The 19,107-nt window shown below is 64.3% G+C and overlaps 1 protein-coding gene across 3 annotated transcripts in view; it reads right to left on the bottom strand.

Annotated features, from left to right (window-relative positions):
- PDE9A (phosphodiesterase 9A) overlaps positions 1-19,107 on the bottom strand; it is an 81,825-nt gene that overhangs the window by 3,469 nt on the left and 59,249 nt on the right. For all 3 annotated transcript variants that reach the window (XM_059392417.1, XM_059392418.1, XM_059392419.1), the window contains exons 7-16: positions 18,835-18,919; positions 13,565-13,640; positions 11,696-11,770; positions 8,359-8,445; positions 7,435-7,539; positions 7,184-7,266; positions 6,068-6,224; positions 3,553-3,666; positions 1,346-1,450; positions 523-651 (exon numbers count right to left, since the gene is read on the bottom strand). In XM_059392417.1, coding sequence (XP_059248400.1) covers positions 523-651; positions 1,346-1,450; positions 3,553-3,666; positions 6,068-6,224; positions 7,184-7,266; positions 7,435-7,539; positions 8,359-8,445; positions 11,696-11,770; positions 13,565-13,640; positions 18,835-18,919 — 1,016 coding nt within the window. The remainder of the gene's footprint in view (positions 1-522; positions 652-1,345; positions 1,451-3,552; positions 3,667-6,067; positions 6,225-7,183; positions 7,267-7,434; positions 7,540-8,358; positions 8,446-11,695; positions 11,771-13,564; positions 13,641-18,834; positions 18,920-19,107) is intronic.

Below are 19,107 nucleotides of genomic sequence, written 5' to 3'. Positions count from 1 at the left end.
GGGGGTGGGGACTGTGCGATGAGGGGGCGGGGACTGTGCGATGAGGGGGCGGGGACTGTGTGACGAGGGGGCGGGGACTGTGCGATGAGGGGGTGGGGACTGTGCGATGAGAGGGCGGGGACTGTGCGATGAGGGGGTGGGGACTGTGTGTGACGAGGGGGCGGAGACTGTGCGATGAGGGGCAGCTCTCCCTGGGTCGGGGGCATGGGGAGCCACGGAAGGTGCAGGGGAAAGGCAGAGACGGTCTCCTTGCTGAAATCCACCTGGGGACAGCCGTGTGCCAGGCAGAGTGGGGCCGGATAGAAGGGTCTTCTGAAGGCAAAGGGGCCCTGGGGGCAGAGGGCCTGTCGGTGGCTCCGGGGGGCACGAGCTGGGGAGGCCAGAGGGTGCGGGCTCCGGGGATGCTGGCGGAGGGGCCTCGGGTCCCACCTTAGATCGCACACGGGCGTGCATGGGAACATGTGTGCACACGCCGTGTGTCTCTCCATGCAGCGTCCTCAGCATGTGGGGACAGTCACTCACCTTGGTCACCATTTCGAACATTGGGATCAGGACAAACTTGATGAACCCGATTTGGGCCGTGGCTTTGGTCACTTTGTCCCGGTCCATGAAAGGGGCCACGGGAAGGCCCTCGGACTTCTCGCGGTCGCTCTGTGGGGTGCAGGGAGCCGGCCACAGCGTTAGAGAGAAACACCGTGGACTCTGGGGACCCAGGGCTCGGGGCGTGTTCCCGGGCCTCACCCGACCAGACTGCTCTGCTGGGGCCAAACTAGCGACAGGGAGGGAGGCGGGATCTGCTGCGGCCACCGGACCGTTCAGAGGGCATGTGGGGCGGCCGTGGAGATGAGGACGGGGACGGAGACGTGACACAAGCTGCTGCGTGGCAGAGGCGGCCTGCAGGCCCCCCGGCCTCCTTCTGGGGTCCACCTTGCTGGCCGGCTGGCACGGCCCATGTGGGCTGGCTGGGTTCTCCGAGGGCCTCCCCAGGGCTGGCAGAGACCGCCGACCTGCTTGGTGTCCCCTGCCCCTGGGGGCCCCTCCTGCCTCTGCCGCTTCTCTTTCAGGGCCACTCGCCAGACTTGTCCACCCCACGAGCCGCTCAGTTACTGGCAGGGGTGGCGGGTTCCAGCGCTCGCCTTCCCAGGCTGCCCTCGTCTTCCCCATGTCAGGGTGGACCCGGTCATCTCGGTGTGGCCCTGCTGCGAGGGCTTCCTGGAAGCTGGGGAAGCCGTCTGGGACCCGCTCCGCTCGTCCCCCTGGGCACCCCCTGTCGCTCTTCTAACACGGAGCCTAGAAAGGGCCAAGCTGGGCGGCCGGAGGTCCTGAGGGTGGGGGTCGCTCCTACCTGCATGAAGTACTCCTCCAACAAGCAGTCCACCCAGGGCTCCGCGACTTCCATCGGACGGACCTCGTTGGAGATGTCACAGCATTTGATCAGGATCATCTTCAGCTGGAGGAGAGATCTGGGATCAGGCGTGCAGCATGGAGCGGGTCTCGCTGCTGCTGTCTGGGTCTGGACTCGCCGCCCCCAGGAGAAGGCGCTGTGGGCTTCCGCCCTCTGCTCCCGGGCCCGTGTCTCCCCTGGGAACCCGCGCTCTCTGCCCGGCGCCCCTGCCCTTTCTGCCTGAGCCACACTCCGGAGAAGCCTTCCCTCCCCCAGCCGCCCCCTTCCATATCCTGCTCCTTCCAGCCTTCCTGGCCACCCCCCGGTGCCAGATGGTGTCCCCCAGCTCGGCCGCCTGCTGCCACTTCCTCCCGGGGGGTGACTTTCATCCCCGGAGACTGGCCCTCTGGGCCTGCTGAGGTTCGGGCCTGACGTGGGCCCTTTAGAATGACTGGTCGCGTCCACAGTGTGTTCACTAAGCCCGAAGGTGAGTGCCTTCAGGACTGGCCGGAAGGCTGGCTCGGTGTGGCCTGGCACGTGACGGTCCCCAGGCGTCACCGACGTCCCAGGACAGAGCGTGGGCCCCAATCAGGGTCTGAAGGTGACCCAGCAGGAAGTCCCCTGGACACACCAGCGAGGGCTTGTGGGCCCTGCGTGGGCCTGAGCTCTTTGCACCCGGTCTCTGGGAAGCCGCCGGGAAGCCTGACCTGGCAGTGCACCTCTCCGCTCAGCTCAGCGTCTGGCCCCGCCCCTAGCTGAACCCCAGGGTGACCAGTGGCCCTTTTCCCTGTCCCTGATCAGCCCCCTTCCTTATCGAGCCCAGGAGTTGATCCCCGGCTCTTCGAGGTGGCTCCGGAGCTCAGGCCGTGACAGGGCCCTGCTCGGCAGGCCTCAGGGGAGCTCGCCTGGGGCCGGGGACACCGCCCAGGCACTGTGTCCTGGAGGGAGCCGTGCCGGGACCTCGGGCCCCAGCCACACGGGGCGCAGCACCCAGGCCTGCTGCCGGGGGTGTCGGCGGAGGCCCTAAATCCATTCTGACCCTTTCCACTCTGGGGCCTTCCCCTCTTCCGCTGCCAGCCCCCAAGTCCACCAAGAAGGGGGTGCTTGGGGGGCTCCCTGGCCAACGCACGGGCCCCTGGTCTGCCCACAGGCCCTCGCTCTGTGAGGGGGCAGAGGGCACCCTGCTCCCCTTACATGAACAGCCGGCGGGAGGCAGTAAAGCAGTGATGGTCGCTCCGTGAGGCTCATCGTCCTGAAGGCTCGACCTCTGGCCTCCCGCCCGCGAGGGCCTTTCCTCACATGTCACAGGGAACACGGAGGCCCCGAAGGGGCACGGCCTACTAGCCTTTCCTCCTCGCCCTGCCGTGGGGGACAGCACCTCCCACACGCCGCTGGCTTTTCAGGAGCCAGGCCGTCCCTCCAACATGACCGCGTCTCCCCGTGTCCGGCCCCATGAAGGGAAGCCTGGGGAGGCCCTGGCTCGCGCGGACACTTTCTCCTGCTGTTACTTATGGAAGACGTGAGGTCCTTGCCCCACACATTCTCTGTGTTAGCTAGAATCCCGGTTTGGGACGGGGTGGTCAGGGCAGCCCGATCTCAGAGGGCTGTCCTGTTCGTCCACCTCTAGGGACGGGAGGGGACCGCCAGGCCTCACACCCAGACCAGGCTCAGCGCCACCCCTTCCCTGAAGGCGGGGAAGGACGTTTCCCTGTGTTTTTCTCTTGAAAGGGCAGGCGTGGCGCAGACGTGGGTGGGCTGTCCTCATGGCGGAGCTCCCCTTCTCGGGACACCGGGCCCCCGCCGGGGAGGGGTGAGCCGGGAAGGGGCCCTGGGATCCCTGACCCGCCCGCCCGGAAGCTGGTGTGCAGAGGGCTTTCTGGGGCTGTGCCTTCGTGGGGGGACGGGCTTTACTCTCAGCAGCCAGAACAAGAAGGGCCGCCGTCACCACTCACCGCCTCAAGTCAGAACGAGAAGCAGCATCAGACATGCCGCCTCTCACCGGGACACGGGCTCGCGGGGGGCTTTCCAGGCCAGCCTGGGGCCGGGCGCCCACGTCAGTCACGCCTCGCTCCAGGGCCAAGCGAGGGTCGGGGTTCCTTGGTTCCCAGCCTGGGCCGGAGGGCGGGACCCCCACACCAGCCCTGAATGAGCTCAGACAAGCTACTTACGAGGGTCATGTGCTCCTCGTTGCTGTAGTCAAAATTCTCCATCGTTTCTTTGAAAGAATCCATGATTTCTGCGTGTCTTGCCATGTCAGTGGCTAAAATTAACGTGATCATCCCCTGAAAAGCGAAAGCAGAACGTTAATCCCGGAGACCGGCCCAGGATCTGTCTGCGAGTGTCGACTGCGGGCTGAGCCCCTGCGCCGGGGGGTCCCGGTTGATCCATGTGCCCACCCGACGTGTGTCTCCGAGAATCAGCGTCCTCATTTTCAGGATGAGGAAGCGGAGCCTGGAGGAGGCTGGGAGCCTCCCAGGCCACGGCTGGCGAATGGAGGTGGGGCTTGAAACCCGGGCGCGGCGAGCGAGCCCCGGATGCCGGGTCCAGGAGGAGGCAGCCCGGCCGGGCCTGCTTGCTTGGAGGCGGGAGGCTCAGCGCATTGCTTCCTGTGACGGCGGCTTTCAGGCAAGGACAAAGGCTTCCCTTCAATCCAGGAATCCAGGAATCCGGCTGTTCCTTTCCCATCGCCTCGTCGAGGTCCAGAACAATTTTCCGGGAGACTTTTCCCCGCTATCCAGTCCGTGCCTTTGCTGCTTGGGAGCATCAGAGTCCGGTCACACTGGTCAGCACTGTTCCACTAGCACAGTTGTGAATGACGACGCCATGATTCCTTAAATTTTTTTTTTTTTCCAAGTAGTCTCCAGGCTCAGTGTGGAGCCCAATGCGGGCTTGAACTCACGACCCCGAGATCAAGACCTGAGCTGAGATCAGGACTCAGACCTCAATCGACTGAGCCACTCAGACATCTCAAGGATGTGGTGGGTTTTTAGGATATAAATATTTTATTACCTTGTTAGTAGAGGTAACAGGATGTGAAGCCGTGACCTTCCGTGCACCCTGAAAATGTGTGAGGACACACCTCTGTGCTGTACAGGGGCTGTACTTTCCCCAGAAACGGCTGCAGCATCTGGTGTGGAACTGAAATCGGGCGCCTGGGGGGCTGCACCGGCGAAGTGTCTGCCTTTGGGTCAAGTCATGATCTCAGGGTCACGATATCAGGGTCCCACGCTCGGCGCGAGGAGTCAGGTCTTGCTCTGATGGTCCCCCGGGGGCGGGTCGTGCATGAGGGGGACCCGGCTGCTGGGCGTCTCTAGGCCGGTCCCTGCAGGAGCTCCTCTCTGGGCTGCCACGTTGGGGGCTCTCCATGACCTGCCCCTTCTCACACTTTGGAGAAGGACACACCTCGGCTCATCCTGACTCTTGTGGCACCTGGCCGGGAGGCCCCAGAGCGGGGGAGAGAGGCGGGGTAGGCCCCAGAAGAAGGGGACACAGCTGTGCTGGGAATTGGTGACTTAAGGGTGACCGACCTTCGGCACTGCCCTGCGCTCTGAGCTCCCGGAAGCAGGGCCGACGGGTGACCCTGGTTTATGAGGCTGCGGTTCTCGATGGAGGGGCGTCATCAGATCTCCAGGAGGGAGAGCCCGGACTCCGTCTTCATCAGGTGCACCTTGAAGCCAGGCCCTGAGGCGTCGAGCCGGGGAGGGTCTCATCCGTGGGACCGCAGAGCCTGGCTCCTCCACGTGAGGTGGCTCCCGGCATGCGTATCCTGGGCTGCCACACACGTGCCACTCGCAGGGTGACGGGGACCCACAGGAAGGCCCCCCTCACAGTCCGGAGGCCAGAAGTCCCAAAGCTCCGCGAAGTGTCCTTCCTGACTTTTCCTGCTCCCGGCGGCCCTAGGTGCTCCCTGACTCGGGTCCACCTCTCCGCGCCGGGTTACGCGGCATTCCTCTCCACGCACGTCTGCCCTTCTGTCTCTTCTGAGGACACTTGTCATCGGGTTTAGGGACCACCTGGACAATCCAAGCTAATGCCCTCCAGAGACCTAACTCAGCTACCAGCAAGGGCTCTTCCCAAGCCCAGTCACATTCACGGGGTCCGGGGCAATGTCTTTGGCAGAAGGGGGCCACGGTTCAACCCACACACTCCTCTAAGGGGTCCTTCTGGTCTCTTCCCTCCCCCGGAAACATCAGAGGCAGCAGCACCCAGAGCTGTGTTCGGTGGGGAAGGGGGCGTCGCTCCCCAGGGAGTGGGACGATGCCTCAGGACCGGAGGGTGGCGTCCCCTCCCCCAGCATCCCTTGTCTGAACCTGCGGTGGGGCTGCCTGGGTCGAGGGCGGGGGGGTTCGGGAAGCGGCCAGTTGCTGGTAGGTCGGGTGCAGCAGGCGGGTCTGTCCAGGGCCTGCACGAACTCAGGGCGGCCGCCGGTGACTGACCGGCCTCTGGAGCCCTCCCTCTCCCGGGCTGCGGGCTGGAGGAAGGCCGGATCTCTTGGGATTCAGAGTCCGCAGGGTCCCGTGTATACGTGCGGAGGGCTCGCCTCTCCCAGGCGAGCCGCTGGCCTTGTTGGGGAGGGGTGGGGCCGGGAGGGCAGCCCTCTGCCGCCCGAGTGAGGGGCTGCCCTGGGGCTGTGCTCATTGTCTCCCCCACCCCGTGCCATCGGGGGCCCTTGGCCCCGCACACCTGTCGGATCTGCTTGAACCCGTCGGGCTGCACGTTGGCAAAGATGTTGCACTCGGGCCGGGCGAGGATCTCAAAGGCCACGGCACAGTGATGGTTCTCCAGGGGCGAGATGTCGTTGTAGCGGACGGCCAGCTCCGTGCGGGCGTTGATCTGGTACCTGCCACCGGAGGAGAGAACACACCAAGCCTAGGGCACCCGTGGGATCACGCTCCCCCGGGCTCTCCTGACTCCTGCCACCCCTTTCCCCAGATGCCCTCAAGGTCTAACAGCTCTGCCAGCTGGACGCCCCCAGCAGCGCTCCCCGGCTCCAGGGACGGTGCCCCGAATGCGCTCCGCGCTTCCTTCTGGGCTCTCGCCACATCGTCACTCTGCGCAAAGGGCAGGTGTTTGGCGGGGGGAGGGGCACCAGGGCGTCTTCCCCTTTGAGCGGTGGCGGCGACCCTGGGCTGGACTGGGCTTCGCACATGGTCTCCGGTGTGAAGGGAGGGAGTGGACGTGCACGGAGCCCCCTCGTCGAAGGGGCACGAGTGCCCGTACTGTGGGGGTCTGCGCTCAGACAGACAGTGAGCTCTCGGCCACACAGATGCCCCTGCTCGAACAGCTGCGTCACCCGGCCACACGGCCTGGCAGTGATGCGGGGTGTCCCCCAGAAGTGGGGCCGGATGGCTGCTCTGTGGAGCCTGGCCTGTCTGCCTGGGACCCCTCCCACCCGCTTCCCCTCTGCGCTCCTTCTCCGCCTCGGTCCTACTGCAGACAGGCTGGGGAGGGGGATCTGGGGCAGGCATTATACCTGCTTCGGGTGGAGGGGAGGTCTGGCACTGCAGGGCTCTGGTCTGCTTGAGCAGATCACACGCCACTGCGGGTCCCACAGAGCAGCACGGCAGCCCCTGGGGGCTTGGGAAGCTGGAGTGTCTGTCCCAAGAGGCCGAGACCCTGGAACCAGCCAGCCCCAGAGTGTTAGCTGTGTCCTAGGAGGCGGGGGCAGGGGGAGCTCGGGGCTGCTGAGGCTTTGGCGCACAGCTCCAACCTGCCTCCGGCGTGCGTGGTAAGCTGGAAAGGCCACTCTGATAACCAGAGAGCCCTTTAAAGGGGAAAAATGAAAGATCGTGTACGTACGTGTTGTTGTACCCCGGGTGGTCCAAATCATGGCAGATGGCGGCGGTCATTAGAATCAAGATGTCCATTTGGGAAAACTTCTCCTGCAGAGAGGGTGGGCGCGGTTGAGAAGGAGGAAGACCCGGGGGCCGGGGGTTGGGGGGGGACCTGCCCCTCTCGCAGAGCAGCGGCCCCACGAGGGCGCCGACCGGGACGGGCGCAGGTGGGGGCCGCGTCCCGAGCACGGTACCCGCCCCCCGAAAGGGACCCACCTGGAGCCCGCAGAGCCAGACCATGCTGTACATCATCTGGGCCACGCAGAAGCAGTGCCGGAAGTTGTGGAAGGGGTTGTTCCTGTAGTTGTCCTGCACGCAGAGCTGCGGGAGACGGAGGCCCCGATGCCCATGGCCACGGCCCTCACCCCCCAGCTGCCCCGGGTGGATCCCCCCGTCCGTGGGCCGGCTGGCGGCTGGTGATTCGGGGGCGCTCTCCCAGAGCCCAGCAGCGTTCCTGGGCTTGCTGGAGGTAGGGGCGAGGAGGCCCGGGGGAGCCACCCTGCAGCCAAGGGCCGGGGCGACGGGCTTTCCCCCGGGCTCCCGGACACGAGGAGCCACGTGGGGACGGGATACCGCGGGCACGGCTGGGGGCTGTCGGGCGGCTCTGGGGCCCGGCCCTCCTCACACCTGTTCCCATTTTAGTGTTTAGCATCTAAGCTGTCCACGCTTGGTTCGAAGCAGCACTTGATTTAAAGTAATTTGTGGCTAAACACACACACACTCCTGCACGTGCCCCACCCGCACGCACACGGTCCCGCACTCACCGCACACATGCAGTCATCCGCACGCGCGCATCCCACGACCCCTCACGCATACGCACACGCGTCCCACGACCCCTCACGCACACACGCGCGCCTCACGACCCCTCACGCACACGCACATGCGCATCCCACGACCCCTCACGCACACGCACGCTTCGTCGGTCCCTCCCAGTTCCCCCTATTTTCTCACGCCCCAGAGCAGCAGCCGAGGGGCCCCGTGTGCTCTGGTGGGAGCCGGATGGACACAGGCTGCCCGTCCTCATGGACTGCTCGTGGGCATGTCCCTCTGCGTGCGGGAGGCCCAGCGCCACCCGGATGGCTCCGCTGCTGAGCAACCGGACGACACTGTCCTCGAGGGGCACAGGGGGCCCGCACTTACCAGCCACCTCCGGAGCGTGATGGGGTTGATGGAGAAGTCTCTGACCAGGCCCAGGTCATGGTACATATGCTCCAAGCAGCTCAGCATCTGCGGACACAGCGGCAGAAGTGGGTCAAAGGCAGGGGCGGGCCTGCATGGCCACCAACCCAGCTGATGCCTGCAGGGCCCGGCGGTCCCTAGAGGGTGAGCCCCCGTCTCAGTGGCCCCGAGGGCGAAGCCATGTTGGCTGGGGGAGGGGGTCTCAGGACCCCCAGCAGGGACGTGGGAGCCTGAACGAGCAGCTGGGCCGAGAAGTGAAGGGGCTGTGGGCGAGGGGGCAGCGGTTGGGGGGGACCGCGTCGGAAGTGACTCTGAACTGGGCCGCGCGGGAAGCCAGGCCGAGGTGCTGGGACACGGCTCCATGGGACGCGCGCCCGCGAGCAGGTGTCTGGACGCCCTGTGCTTGCTGAGACTCAACGGCCTCCGTCCCCAGCACGCTTCGTGCGCCCCGAGGGGCCTGTGGGGACCAGACACACGCTGGAAGGCGCCTCTCGTGCGGTCTGCGAGGTAAGCCGTGTTCCTGTCACAGAGCCGTCCTCTACAGAACTTTTGCTCAGGTTAAATGGATTTGTCTTCAGTCCCAAAGAGGAGTGATCATCGGCGCTACTGTCTATTTAAACGCCGCTCGGGACCGTGGCGCTAATTAAGCTGGGGCAGAAGGACCAACGTGAGGGTCTGAGAGCGCGGGCTCCGCTTCCCGGGAAGCCGGTCTCGGTCTCGGACGCAGGCCCCGGGAGACCGGAGACCCGCGAGGCGGGGACTGCTAGACACCGCCTGGTGGCATGGGGCATGACACCAGCCCACGCTCCCCGGCTCAGGTGTGTGGCCCTGCCCCCGTCCCGTCCGCCAGCTCCCTGGGGCCAGCGCGGCCACACTCCTGGGTTGCCCCTGGTCACTGTGTGACCTTCTCTTCCCAAAAAGGTATGTTATGGACGGAACCGCGGCGCCCAAATCAGTGTGTTTAAGCTCTAAACCCTGACGCGACTGTGTGGACAGAGGGCCTTTAAACCTGGTTAAGGTCCAGTGAGGTCATCCGGGTGGCCCTGGCCCATTAGGATCAGTGTCCCCATGAGGAGAGGAGACCGAGACAGACATGCACACAGGGACAACCATGTGAGGACACGGAAGGCGGCGTCTACATGCCGGGGGACAGGCCTGGGGGACGCCTGACCTCGGGCCTCCAGGAGTGCTCTTGGCCCGTTGTGCGTGTCGCAGCTGCCTGAGCTCAGGACTACAGGGCCACCAGAGACCCGTCCTCGTCTCACGGCACTGGGACAGCTGGGAGCACGGAGAGCACGGGTTCTGCGGGTCCAGCCCCGTGCCTGGAGCGTCCCCGAGATGGCGGTGGAGGGAACGCCGCGGAGCAGAGACCTGTGGCATCACCGAGTTCAGTGGGGGGATGGGAAGTACCCCACGCGGGCACATGCAGGAGCCCACGGTGTCACAGACGGGTCGTCCTTGAGGGGACAGGATGGACGCAGACTGCGTAGTGGGCAGGCCGCCAGGCTCTGCGGAGGAGTCCGCGGCCCTGGCGTGCGGTTGGCGTGATGGTGCCCATTGTCCTGGACGCTGGCGCTCGGGCCGTGGCCCCGCAGCACCCTCTGCTCTCCACCCCGCGTGCACACACGACTCCTGCAGGCCCCGTGAGCCATGGCGGTGGTGCTGAGGTTGGGAATCCACAGCTGGAGGTGACCGGCAGACGGGACCATCTGGTCCCACCCTGGGACGCGCACAACATTTCCTGGGCACCTGTTCCCGTGGACACTGGGCAGTCCCGGCCGGGTGGCCGCATGGAGGTGGCTACAGGCACTTGTCAGAGACTGTGGCCCCGCGGCCTGCGAGCCCCATGCTCTGGGCTGGTGGCCGTTCTAGGAATAGCTCTGGCACGTCAGCTAGTGGGGGACAAAAGCACAGGAAGCCATTTCCTCTGTTTCGTGATCCCGAGGACCCTGGCCGGGGCGGGGGCTGCTGGGCACAGCGATAGGCCCCCACGAAGAAAGACACGTTTCCGGACATGAGCTGCTTTGTGGGAGGCCAGAAGCAGCTCTGGGGGCCTTCACCGTCCACAGTCCCAAATCCCCGGCATCCCCAGGTTGGCCGGAGGCCGGGGCTCCTGTCTTTGGGCACCTCTGGCTTCTGGCCGCGTGCCGGCCGCCTGCCAGAAACCCCGAGACCGCTGAACAGCCCGCCCCGGGCACTGAGGGCCCACCCAGAGGCCGGGCCCACCCAGAGGCCGGCCCCACCTGCGGGCTTCACCCCGGCCCTGACGCCGTGGGCAGGCGGCCTTCCCCTCGTGGCTGCGTGACTCCTTCAGCCTCTCCGGCCACGCGGGACTCCGTGGGAGACGCAGACGGAGCGGGCAGCGAGGGCCTGGTTCCAGGCAGGCTCTACCCTTGGGGACTGGGCTCTGCCCTCACTCCCGCACGCAGAAGCCAGAGCGATTTCCAGCAGCGGTGTCTGTGCACCCGCCGGAAGCAGGAATCTGGGCGCCGAGCCATCCTGGGTGTCCTCTCGACCACGCGAGGCCTTCCCCGCCCGGGTCCCCTGCTTGGACCTTGGTCCTCGGACTGGTCTTCAAGGATCCACCTCCCGTTTCTCCCGGTCACGCCTCCTCCCACCCTCTCCAGTCCTGCAGGCTCCCGGGTGCCTGGAGGATTTGGGGCACACGGGTTTGGCCGGGCGTGTGCGGTGGGACGGTCCCTGGGCCGCGGGCCGGCCCGCACTGGGGTGGAGGCCCCTCTCGGTGCAGGAACGAAAGCTCGAGAGCCGGGACTTCAGGGACCCCAAGTCCTGGCTGGCGAGATGTGCCCACGCAGGGCGCAGAGCCCTCTCTGCCTGTCCCCTGCAGTGAGCTGGCTGGGGGAGGGGGGGCTTTCTGCGTGTCTGTGTTACCAGAAAGCCGGAGGAGTCGCAGATTTGGTGGGCGTCGTGTCCTTGTGTTCTCGGGGATCAGGGATGGAGGAGTATGACTGATGTTACTACATTACACCGAACAGACGGAAATCTCCATGTTAACTGTTTTCTCAGCAAAAGGGGACACTGGGAGAACGGGCTTGCTGCGGGAGTCCTGGGTCTCCCCCTGGGGGACCCGGCAGCCCGGAGGGTGTGTGGGCTGGGGGTGCACCGGCCTGCCCGAGCCTCTGCTCTGACACCCCCTGCCTCAGTCCCGCGTCCACGCCCTCCTGAGCCCACCCAGAGTCAGACTCAGGGAGGGCCTGGGGACTTGAGGCCTTCAGCAGGTGGAGCTGCAGGGGCCCAGGCGGGTCCCCGTGACGCTGGCACTGGGGCACTCACTTACCTCGTTGGGCTCCCAGAGCCAGACGTCGAAGGTGGGTTTCCTGAGAGCTTCGATGGTCTCCGGAGAGAGCAGGTACTGGGGAGGACAGGGGGCTGGTTAGGCTCTGGGCTGGGACGAAGGCCGGTGACCTCGCGCGGGCCGTTTGCTCTGTGTCCTCCTGCCCCCGGTCACCTGCGCACGGACTCCAAGGCCACGCTCTACAAGGATTCTGTGAGGGCCGGGCTCAGACCTTCTGTCCGCGGCCAGACGCGGGGCCGTGGGGTGACAGATGTCCCCCACTCAACAGCTGCCTAAGTCTCTCCGAAGTCGCAGGGACAAACTCTGGGTGACTCTGGGTGAACCACCTCTCCGTAAACCCGACGGGAAAAGCACCAGAGTGAAGTCAAGGAAGAAGAATGAACTTGGCCTAGATTCAAATACTGGCCAGGAAGCGATTCGGAGTTTCTGCCTTTGGCTGCCGGCTAACACGGCACAGCCGGCTGGGGCGAGGGGCTGCGGATCGGGGAGCGCCAGAGTTCGGGTCAAACCGTCACAGGGAACAGGCTGTGACCTTAGATGTAAGACCGTCACGGCGCTCGGGGATGAGATGGGTCTTTGGTTTGCTTGGTTTTTCCTTCATTCATTATCATTATTATTACTCAGAGAGAGAGCGGGGGGGGGGGCAGAGGAGCGAGAATCCCAAGCAGGCTCCTTGCTGACCTCGGAGCCCGAGGCAGGGCTCGATCCCGGGACCCTGAGCTAAAGCCAAGAGCTGGCTGCCCAACTGACCGAGCCACCCGGGCGCCCGTTTGGTTTCTTGTAAGGAGCTGCTACGGAGGACAGAGGACCGACACGTTTTATTCTGGCCGTCGGCGGCCTCGTGGGCCCCGGGGCAGGATCGGGAGAGGCTGGTCATGTGTTCCCGTGAGATAGAGGCCCCAGTGCCCATCTGAATTCCTCGGGCGATACGCCACACGCGTTTGGAACTGGGTTGGGAGAACCCCTCACAGGGCAGCTCTGGGAGGCTCTCTGTCCCCGCAAGGACTGTGGGCGGTGGTGGGGGGGTCTGCCCCACGCCAGGCCTGGGACGCCTGTCCCCGTGCCAGCACGCCAACCCTGACTCTAAGCGCAAGCCCGAGGGGACAGTCTGCCAGGCTAGGGTCTCGCGCACTCAGCTGAAGGCACGGCCGAGAGGGTCACCAACATCACAAGACCCTGCTCTGTGGTGGTTTGAAGCCCCCAGCCCCCCAACTCCCTGGTCACTGGGCCCTCCGCCAGGGCCTGGGCTCTCGCAATGGAGAAAATTTTAGAGGCAGAAAAGCGAAACTTCTCATGGTAACTACATACAGCTCAGGGCAGGAGACCCAAGGAGGCGGAGGTTAGGTGATTTTAGAAACAGAAGCTCCTGGGGGGCTCAGTGGGTTAAGCCTCTGCCTTTGGCTCAGGTCATGATCCCAGGGTCCTAGGAGTGAGTCCCGCATCGGACTCCCTGCTCAGCGGGGAGCCTGCTTCTCCCTCTGCCTACCTCTCTACCCGCTTGTGCTCTCTCTCTGTCAAATAAATAAAAACCATAAAAAAAAAAAAGGAAGCTCCTTACAGTACAATCTGAGTGTAAACACCGTCACCCAGTGGGCGAGGGGCGGACAGCGGGGAGGGGCCGTGACCTGCTGGCCTGGGGTCCCCTGCGGCTAGCGCACGGCAGAGAGAGACAGCACTGGGCCTGAGAACGGCGAGGGGTGGGGGTCCCACAGCCTGGGGCCACGGCGGGAGCTGCGTTTGCAAACGTGCGGACAGACCAGACGGGGCCTGGCCAGGAAGTCGGGGTGGCCGAGGGTCGGGGGCCCGGCCGGGGGCACAGACCGCTTCTCCAGAGCCAGAACTTCCTCTCACCTTGGGGTACGTGGGGACATCACGCGGAGGGCTCAGCTTCTTGTCCACAAAACTGTACCTACAGGGACAGCTGGTCCTGCGGGAACAGTCAGAATTAGCTGCGGACGGGGTGTCTGGTGGGGGCCCCTCCGCAGAACGACACCAAAGAAGCCCCAGCCAAGCCCGGACGCCACGGCCCCGTGTCCTCGATTGTTACGGGAGCGTAAGTCGGCAAGCCCGTGATCTGTTGTGGCAAACCCGCAGGGACCCTGCCTGGACCCGGGACACCGCTCTCTCAGAAAACACGTCAGCTCCGCTTCAGGCAAATACCTAAAAAATCTTTTAATGAGGGAAGTAAAATACTTTTATTCTAAAAAACTCAAACAAGAGGGAAGTCAGCAAATTAAAAAAAAATTACCTACTTCTTTCCTCTCAATCTCACACCCTGGAGATACCTTCTGTTAAGTTCGGGGTATCCTTCCAGAATTTTCCTTGGGCACAGACACACAGGTTCAATGCCTTGGATTTTTAACAAAAATGGAAGTGTCCCAAACTCACTCGTTTGCTACTTGTTTCTTTCACCTCGCTCGCGGCAAACTCTCTGCTTTTGCCCCCAGAGCTCAGCTGCACACGAAGGCAGGTCCTTCTGGGGTGCTTCCCTGGGTGGGGGGGGGGGTGCCGTGCTGCCATTCCGGTCCCCACCACGGACTTTTAGGATGTTTCGAGTTTCCCCTGGAAACTACCTTTGAGAGATGAATTTGCTCTCGGGCTCCTGACTGTTTTCCTTCACTTCTTAGTATCAAGGCACCTGCCCCCCAATAAGGTCAGACCACATCGAGCCAGGCATGCTGCGGAGGGAAGCCACCGTCCGGCGTCAGGGGGAGAGTGTGCTGACCTTGGTGGTACCCGGGGGCTGGATGTGGCCCCCTCCCTACCCGGGGACCCTACTTTCCTGGAAGGGAACGTCCTCCCCATCCTTGGACGTTACGCACTTTGTAGATCACGTCCTATCCCCTGCGAGACTGTAAGACCTCAGAGTCAGAGCCACGACCCATCCCTGTCCTGTAAGCCTGTGCGTCTGCGTCTACACCGGGAATGCATTTTAAGAAAAGAACCAGATGCAAGCAAACCCTTCCGTGCACGAAGGCATCCCCGGCAACGTCCCCTGTTGTTGAAAAACGCAACAACAAACCGGAAACCACCTCGCTGTTGCCGAGAGAGAAGGCATTTACACCCTTAGGGCCCATCCAACAAGGACAGCTGTGTGTTAAGATGATGATGAGAATTATGTGACGTACGAAGGATTTGGGGGAATGGGGAAGAAGAAATGTCGCACCCAGGATAGACTGAACGGTAATGCAAAAAAAAAAAAAAAATCTAGCAAGGTTCGAGGAGGAAAGGGCAGGTTTGCTGGGTGGAGATGCACACGCTTGTGCCCCCCGGGAAGACGTTGGGGCCGGATGTTGGTTCCACGTCGATCCGTGTATAGCTCACGGTATCGTGCGCGAAAAGAAGATCACGAAGCGGTTTTTCTTTTCAAAGTCTCCCTACAAGAAGCACGGTTGTTTCAGCTCGGCAGCCGGCTCTCTGTGGGGCTCCCCCCCCCCCCCCAGCTGTATCGTCTGGAGGTTTAACTCCGGGGGCCACACTGCCTGCAAACTCAGAATAACAGCTCTGTTTCCTTTCTGACAGAGGGGTCTCCAGTCCAGTTTTCTGGGGCTCCCACTGTTCTTCCCCTCAGTGCGATGCTTGCAAAACATCACGCTTCGTGCGTGGAGGGGATTTCAGCAGAGCTTCAGCAAAAGAGGAATCAAGGAACCGCTCAAGGGCACAAACCCGGTGCCTTCCATCGCGGCCCTATGAACGAGAAGTCACAGCCCGCAGCTTCCTGAGCAGTGACGAGCCTGGTCCGTGCGCACCATCGCCCGGTCCTCCCCACGCTTAGCCTCCTCCGTGCACGTGTGACATTCCCGGCAGGGTGGGAAGCTTGCACAAAGCAAGATGGTTTGCCTGCTGGAAGCCAGCTGCTTCCTTGAAAATCCCGGTGTCGGCAGCGTCTGCTGGGTGCCCGGGGACTCCCACCAGGCCCCCCCGCCCCCGCCCCGCCCGCCCCCCCCCCACCCCCGCCTGCTCCCTCTGTGCCCCGTTGCCACGGGAACCGGCATCCTCCAGCGAGGGAGCAGCTGGCACGGTGCCTTTTCTTTTCATTCTATTTGGGGCTGATTCTGACTTTCATTTCCTGGGCTCCCAGCCCCCCCACCCCCATGGCACATCCAGTGGACAAGGCCACTTGTTTGGGATGAAAGCGGAGCCCTCGGGAACCCTCCCCGCCCAGGTCAAGCGGCCAGCTCTGCCCCGTGCGCAGCGAGGCCTGGCCCTGCCCTGGATGTGAGCTGGACACCGGACCAGGAGGAACAGCACGACCCCCATCCGCCGCTGTCCCCAGAGCGGGAAGGCGCCTGGTGCGGAGACCCCGCTGGCTGGGGCTCCTGTGCCCGTCGCCATCTGTGTGGACACAGGCCTCCATCTGTCCTTCCAGACAGGCCGACGGCCGCCCAGCCGGGTTGCTCCCACCAGGAAGGGCTGTGCGGGGTGGTCATTTCTCCCGCCATGTCCGGGCATAGCCCTGCATGGAGGGGCCTGGTCCCAGGGGCGCGAACATGTTACATGGCGTCTCTGTGTGACGGAAATGGAACCTGACAGACAACACACAGAAGGGGGCACCTGCAGCCCCATTTGCCATCGGGGTTCACTTCTCCTTTGTGGGGGGCCCAGAAGGGGCTGCCGGGCTCCCGGAGCACGGCCTGGGGTGGGGGGCTGGGCTGTGGGTTAGACCCGGGCCCAGGCCACCGGGATTCTTTTTCCCAAACGTGTCAGCCATGCTGGAGAGTTTTACCCCATTCTGCGTGTGCCTGAAGAGTCCCATCTACCCGTCTCTCACCTCCGTGGGAGGCTGTGAAAACCGTCTGCCAAGAATATCGCCTCGAGAAGCAGTCAGGGCCCAGGGAAGGCTTCTCTTTGGATCACAGCACCGAGAGCTCTAAAAATGGACTTTCTGGGTGGTGAGGAGCAGCGCTTCAGCCCGTGGCTGGGCCCAGCACCCGCCACGCCTCGGCTCTGCCCACTGGGCCAGACGGGCGCCCGCGGGTCACGGTTTGCCTCTTGGCTCCCGCGGGGCTGCTTTCCTGTGCTCTAAAATGGAGGGTATCCTTCCCCGGTGCTGTGCTGTGGGGTGAATTGTGTCCCCGAAAGTGAGAAAACCCCCAGGACCCGGCACGTGACGTCCTTCGGAAGGAATGTCATCGCAGGTGTGATGACGTCACGTGTGGCCACAGTGGGGCACTGAGGGGACTGGTGTCCTTGCAGAAAGCGACGTCTGGACACAGAGGCACAGGGGGAAAGGCCACGTGAAGACGGAGATGGAGGAAGCATGGACCTGCCAGGAGCCCCCGGGGCTGCTGACAACCATCGAAGCTTGTGGGGGGCGCTGGGGGGGCTGGGGTAGATCCTCCCTGGAGGACGGGGCGTGGCCGTACGGACACCTGGATCTCCGGCTTCCGGCCCCGGGCCTTGGTGCCACTTTGGCTGCCTTGGGCCTCTGGGACTACCCAGGCTGGGGGAGCTCTCCCTCTGCAGCCCCAGTGGCCGGAGCAGGGCCGGCAGCCGCCCCGGGACGGCACACGCCCCCTTTCCCGGGATGGAGAGGGTGCCCGGCCCGGGACGCAGCAGGGGACAAGGCCAGCGAGGGCGCGGGGCTCGTGACTCAGGCCGGTGGCTTTGGGCAGGTGGCAGGCCTTAGTCATTCGAGAAGGGAAGAGAGGCTGCCTTCTAAAGACTCTCCCACGGGCCTCTGTGGGCTCCGCGGGTCGGCACGTCTGTGAGTGAGGAGATGCCCACAAAGGCAGGGAGGGACCTCGGGGACCCCACCCCCGCCTGGGAGACCCCCTTTTGGGCGGCATACGTGTCAGCCAGAGGGCGATCCCATGACCACCGCCGCGGAGGGCCCGAGCTGGGCCCAGCCGCCCGCCCCGGCCGACTCCAGCACCTGGATCCTGTCCCACAGGGGGCTCCGTCTCCGGCCCCCAAAGAGCCTCGTACTAGGGGGACGTCCGGGACGAGTCACTCACTTGCAGTTTTCTGCGAATTTTCACGAACGCTTTTGTCCGCCGTCCCCGAGTCCCAGGGGAGGGGACCTCCCCAAACCCGCATCAGGGGCCGTGAGGGCGTGACGTGAACGTGCGTGGTGCCCGTGAAACCACACTCCTGTGGCTTCGAGCCCACCGGAGGCCAGCCAGGCCCTCGGCGCCCACACGGGCCGTCAGCTTCCCCTTCACCTCCCGCCTCCCAAGAGTCTTTCCTGCCGCCTCCCTCCCTAAGCCGGTCACCCTCAGACCTTTAAGATCTGGGAATGATCTTCAAACCAGCAGCTGAGCTTTCGAAGGTGGCCTGGTGGGCGAGCGCAGGGCTGTTCTTGGGTTCCTCGTCCCCACTAAAACCACCCGCCCCGGCCCCGAGCCCGTGCTCTGCCCTCAGCGCTGCCTGGTGGGGCCCCATTGGACCCACGTGTCCTCCTGGGTGCACAGCCGTGGGCGGGGGTTGGGGGATCCCGCCGAGCGGCAGGTGGACGCTCCCCACGGTGCTGAGCAGCAGGTGCGCGCTCCCCACGGTGCACGGGCTCCGAGCGCGCCCCTCCCTCGTCACCTCCACGGTCGCCCCGAGTGCTTGCTGGGACCCCAGTTTCAGCAGAGGTTCCTGCTGTGCCAACACCCACTTTCAAGCGGGGAATCGGGAAGCCTGGGGTGTTTTTCCCATGAATTTTGGGAAAAGAGCCCCAGGTTCTGCCCGACACCTGACCTGTGCGGACAGCGGTCGGAGGCCCCGTGGGATCTCTCCTGGGACCGGCTGCTCTGAGCTCTGGGCACGTCCACACAGGAGCCTCCGGGCACCGGGACACCCTCCCTCATACGCCAAACGCCTTTTCCTCTTATTGGGCCCCTTTTTTTAGAAATCGATGCCAACGTCTCTGGAGCTGGATAAGTGAGTCCTAACGCTTTGATCCGTGGGACGGTCACGTCCCCTTCACGTGAAGCCCGGCTCCTTGCCTCCGCAGGCCCTCGACTCTCTCTAGCCGTAAGAAGGCTGCGTGGCCGACAAGCAGACCCCAGCCAGAGCCCGGCCGCCTGTGCCCTGCGCTCCCCGGGGCCGGCTCTGGCTGTGCCTCTGGCTGGGAAGAACAGCTCAGAGCCTCCTCCGGGCGCACACACGGGCCGTTCCTCCCAGGCCTGACTTACCTGCTGCTTCTGGCCGCCAGCTCCTCCCGCATCTTTTTGATGTCACTCTTGCATTTCTCGACCTCCAGCACTTTCAGGCCTTCCACTGGGACAAAGAAGCAAGGAAGTACCATGGAGACACGTGGAGGCCCTGGCGAGGCTGCTGACTGGGTCCGGCCCCGGGAGGAAAGCTGGAGCTGGGCTCCCTCCCGGGTCCCGCTGCCGAGGGCGCCGGCAGCCCAGGGACAGGGACTCTGGCCTGGCGGGCCTGTCTTGGCCCCGGGACAGGACAAA

This window comes from Mustela nigripes, chromosome 2 (genome assembly GCF_022355385.1).
Source record: "Mustela nigripes isolate SB6536 chromosome 2, MUSNIG.SB6536, whole genome shotgun sequence".
Classification (NCBI taxonomy): domain Eukaryota; kingdom Metazoa; phylum Chordata; class Mammalia; order Carnivora; family Mustelidae; genus Mustela; species Mustela nigripes.
The sequence above is the reverse complement of the archived record's forward strand: the minus strand, read 5'-3'. Positions and strand labels throughout refer to the sequence as shown.